General features: G+C 44.6%; 1 protein-coding gene across 1 annotated transcript; it reads right to left on the bottom strand.

The window, feature by feature from the left end:
• Positions 1 to 207: 207 nt before the first annotated feature.
• LOC149147519 (uncharacterized) lies at positions 208 to 3,445 on the bottom strand. Its single transcript, XM_089441859.1, has 3 exons — positions 2,158 to 3,445; positions 1,818 to 1,981; positions 208 to 1,455 (listed from the first exon to the last, which is right to left on the bottom strand). Exons 1-3 carry the CDS (start codon positions 3,443 to 3,445, stop codon positions 208 to 210), a joined length of 2,700 nt encoding a protein of 899 aa, XP_089297985.1.
• Between the last annotated feature and the right edge of the window lie 1,050 nt (positions 3,446 to 4,495).

The following is a 4,495-nucleotide window of genomic DNA, read 5'->3' as shown; positions in this document are numbered from 1 at the left end:
TTTCAGTACATTGTCAAATGCTTTCGCTATTCTGGTGGAAACGCCTCCGAGGAGCAGAGAATCATCCGCGAAGAGGGCATGATTTAAGGGAGTTGATACATCAGAAGGTTTAAGACCCGGGAGGGAGCCGACGATTTTTTCAACTGCTAACTTCCTACTGAGAGAGTCTGCCATGAGAATATACAGGAAGGGAGAGAGAGGGCATCCCTACCTAATGCCCCTTTGAGCTTGGAAGAAGTTGGTGGGACGTCCATTGACGAGAGGGGCAATCCACGGGGATTCTATGCATGCTTTGATAAGCTGGACAAAGTGCTGAGAGAAACCAAAAGAAAGCAGGACTTTGCATAGAAACAAACGATTTACTCTATCGAATGCATTTTCCATATCGAGTTTGATCAACATACCTTTCTCGCCCCGTTGTTTGCTTGAATGGATGGTCTCCTGAACCTGAATGACATTGTCCATAATATATCTGCCTTCCACAAATCCGCCTTGGTTGCTGGAAATCAACTTTTTGAGCAAAGGCTTAAGTCGATTTGCTAGGAGCTTGGCTATGATTTTGTAAGAAGCGTTACACAACGATATTGGCCTGAATCTTGCAAAGGTCTCTGGATTGGTTTCCTTTGGAATTAAAGCTAGGAAGGTGGGTTTGACACCTCCTCCTATTTTAGCTTTTATCATAAAGCCTTTGATCATTTTGAGGAGGTCAGATTTGATAACTTCCCAACATGATTGATAAAAATGGATAGAGAATCCATCGGGCCCAGGGGCCTTATCGGCTTCCATTGACCAGATCACTTGGATAACCTCCTCGGTTGTGATAGGTCTGCATAGGACTGTATTTTCTTCTTCATTGACAAGCTGGGGAATATTAGAAAGAAAGTCATTGGTTTCCTCTTCATCAGCTTGAATTCCAATATTGTATAAATTCCTAAAATGTGCTTCAGCAGCGGCTTTCACCTGATCAAACCCTTTGCAGACCTGTCCCTCCATGGTTTTAATTTCCGCTATATGGTTCCGGGATAGTCTAGCTCTGTATTGTTTGTGGAAATAAGAAGTATTCCGGTCCCCTGCCTTTAACCATAAACTTCTAGACTTTAATCTCCAGTACTCTTCTTCAGTTCGGAAGGCTTGATAGGTAGAGCGTTGTGTTTTGACTTCCTCATCCAGAAGCTCAACTGTAATATCTTTATTTTCCATTTCCATTTGCATTGAGTGCAGCCTCTGAACTGCCTCTTTTCTTTGGTTGGTTGGATTGGGTGCAGGATTTTTAATCCACTCCTTCAACGCATGTTTTGTTGCCTTCAGCTTCTGTTCCCAGATGTAGCTGGGGGAACCTATGATGGGTTTGTCCCATGCCTCTTTCACTGTCTCGATAAAACCCGGTTTCTCAATCCACAGAGGGCTGAATCGGAAGGGAATGGGGCCCAAATCTTCTTTGTCCTCTAATAGCAGCTATATTGGCATATGGTCCGAAGTCAATTTGGGCAAAATTTTTGTGCTGGCGATCTTTTTGTTCAACAAGAGGCCGCTTTGGATCATAAATCTGTCCAGCCGGGCAGAGATTTGTTCCGACCCGACCCTGTTATTCGACCATGTATAGAGTCCATGTACTGGAGGGAAGTCTAAGAGATCCCAGTTCTGTACAATCTCCTCCACCGTGGCCAGCATGGGTCTCTGGAACTGGAGCCTCCCTACTTCTCCTTTGGCTTCAGAACTATATTTAAGTCTCCCGCAATGATAATATTGTTTGGAGACTGCTGTTCTAGGTAAGTTGATAAAGAATACCAGCATTCTCTTTTTTCTGCATAATTTACCGGAACATACAAATTGAAGAGAGAGACATTCAACTTACTAACTTTGTGCTTCAACTCTGTGTATATCCAATGCTGAGTTTCATGGTATTTATTGAGCTGGAATGTGCTATCTGACCATAGAGTAGCCAATCCTCCGGAGGTTCCCCTTGCGCTAACTGCCTTGCCTGTATTTTTGTTCCATTTTAGCCTACTGGTATCAAGAAGGGAATGCCCTTCAATTTTGGTCTCTTGGAGCATGAGGATGTCTGTGGGTTCAACTTTAAGAAGATCCTTAACTGCTTCTAGTTTTGCAGGGCTCCCCAATCCTCTACAATTCCAAGAGACAAATTTCATTATTTACCTGGTGGGGGGGTGGGACCTCCCTTGGAAGGTCTCGGCCTGGTATTCCGCCCAATGGACATTTCTATGGTTGCTTGGCTCCCTTGGGTTTTAAGTCTCTCGGCCTCTTCTTCTCTCTTTTCTTTCCGGGATTTCCTGCCAGCTCTTTTGGTAGGACGCTCGTAGGCTTCATCTTCTGATGTTTCTGAACTTTCTATTGCTTTTTTCCTTGTTATTTCTGCATATGAAGGGTTGGGCGAGCTGCCCTGTGTGGCTTCGACCTGCTTTTCTTTCTCACTTTCTTTACTTGGAGGGGTGCTTTCTACATGCACCAGGTTTTCATGCTCCAGATCTGTTGGGTTGATCTGTGCGCTTGATGTCCCTTGTACATTTGCTTCCTCTTCTTGGATGGATTTGGAGCTGCTTGGCATCCCTGTTTCCTCTTCCTGGATGGGTTTTGAGCTGCTTGTCATCCCTGTTGTCCTTCCTTTGCTAGGGCCTTTTTTTGGATTTGTTGTTTTCTGGACTAGAGTCCATTGTTCCTCTTTCTGTTTGTCTGTTTGCTCTTCTGCCTTCTTCTTACAGTGCTTCGCGAAATGTCCGTGTTCGTGGCAGTGTCTACATTTGAACGGAAGCTGTTCATAGTCCAGTTCTTGGATATGCTCCCAGCCTGCAACTGTAAGTTTGATTGCTTCCGGTAACCCCTCCTCCAGATTGACTTCAACACATATTCGAGCGCATGAATACTGATCTTTTCTTGCAGCTCTGTCAATGTATTTACCCAATGCATTGTCGATGTTTTCAAGGGATTTTTGGTTCCAGCAGTGGAGAGGCAAGTGGGGAAGTCTCACCCATACCGGAACTGCTGAGGGGACATCCTGGGTGGGGTTGAAGTCTGGGGACCATTTATTCAGATACAGGCCTTGCGGTCCCATAAAATATGGCCCATTTCTGAATATTAAGCTTCTGTCTTCCGGATTATCGAACACAAAGACGAAGTATCCTTTCCCGACGAAGTAGCTTTTCACACCCTCCTTGATCAGGGGGTTCCAATTTCTCTGAGTCCAATCTTCTACTAACTTTGGTGAAGGCCAGAGGCCTGTGAACTGACCAATAAGACCTCTCTCTACCAGGTTCAGTGCTGCTTTACATGTCTCTTCTTCTGAAAGGGCGACTGTGGGGATCTTATCCATCCTCTTGATGAACTTTTGCTGAGCCACCGATGGGGCTCTCTTCGTGCAGGCTTCGATCATTGCTTTGAATGCTAGGACTTCCGCAGGGGGGGAGGCCGAGCCCCCATTGGAGTCCATGTTCTCCGAAAAAGAGTTCCTTAGACCTGAACGCAGTGGCGCAGCAGCCACTGGGGCGCAGTAAGAGTCTCTGCAATCAGCAGGAGGGAGTAGGCCCTCTGCGGCAGCTAGGGGCTAGACAGCCAACAGCCTTCGCAGCGTCGGCTAGGTCAGGACCACAGCGAGATAAGATAGATGTAAAAACAGTGGTAGGTTCCCCTATCTTCTACTACTTTTACCAATAAAGCTATTTGAGTTTTCCTCCATATTCTTGTGTATCTCTGAATATTGTGTTGATATATTCATTTGTATGGTCAATATATATCTGATCCTATATTGTTTACGATGAAAGTTCTCTATGCTTTGATGGTATTATGATGTTGTGAATCTACAGGTGTTCTTTGAAGCGGGACAAGTAAGGAAGCAGTGGTGAGATTCTGTCAAAGGGGAAAGGAAACAAGCAAGGAGACAAGCGGAAGACTGAGGTTGGTACTCTCTGCTTCTTTCTCATCTCTCTCTCGTAAAGGAAAAACAAGTGACTTTAATCTATTTGTTTCTAAGATAGTTACCCATCTTAGTGGGACTAGCAGCTCTGAATAGACACTAGATTTCCCGATAACAAAATGTTTCTTCCTTGCTTGTACAATCTTGTTTTGGATCTCTTCGTATGTCAGATTGTACATGTCCATTACCAGACCCTCATCAAGAGGAACAATTTCCTCTTCCTCGCTTGGAGCTTGCTATGCTATCGGAGGAGGGGGAGACTCTATGGTGACCTACTGACTGGTTGGCATCAAATTAACATTTTGGTTCAACTACTCTGGTTCCACCTCCATGTCTTAAATCACAATCAACTCCTTAATTTCTTGAGTGAGCTCCTTGTCCCATAACTGTTCGCCCTCTTCTATTAGTAGCCAGTTATGCTCTTGTTCCTCAGCTTGTTTCCATGCTACTTATTCTTCTTATACTCTCTGCCTTTTTTCTTCTTCTTGTATTTTCCTTTCTTCTTCCAATCTCCCTCGCTCATGTTCTTCCCTCTACTTCATCTCTTCCTCCTGATTTATTTTCTTC

Source organism: Pinus tabuliformis, chromosome 9 (assembly GCF_031772625.1).
Source record: "Pinus tabuliformis cultivar Carrire ecotype Pingquan chromosome 9, CPIR1, whole genome shotgun sequence".
Taxonomy (NCBI): Eukaryota; Viridiplantae; Streptophyta; class Pinopsida; order Pinales; family Pinaceae; genus Pinus; species Pinus tabuliformis.
Note: the sequence above shows the minus strand (reverse complement) of the source record. Positions and strands in the feature narration are given on the sequence as shown.

Coding starts and splice junctions, on each gene's coding strand:
- LOC149147519 (XM_089441859.1), bottom strand. CDS start 3,445: ATGGACTCCAATGGGGGCTCGGCCTCCCCCCCTGCGGAAGTCCTAGCA. Junction 1,982..2,157: donor AGGTCCCACCCCCCCACCAG/GTAAATAATGAA, acceptor ACAAAAATACAG/GCAAGGCAGTTAGCGCAAGG. Junction 1,456..1,817: donor TCTTCAATTTGTATGTTCCG/GTAAATTATGCA, acceptor ATGCCAATATAG/CTGCTATTAGAGGACAAAGA.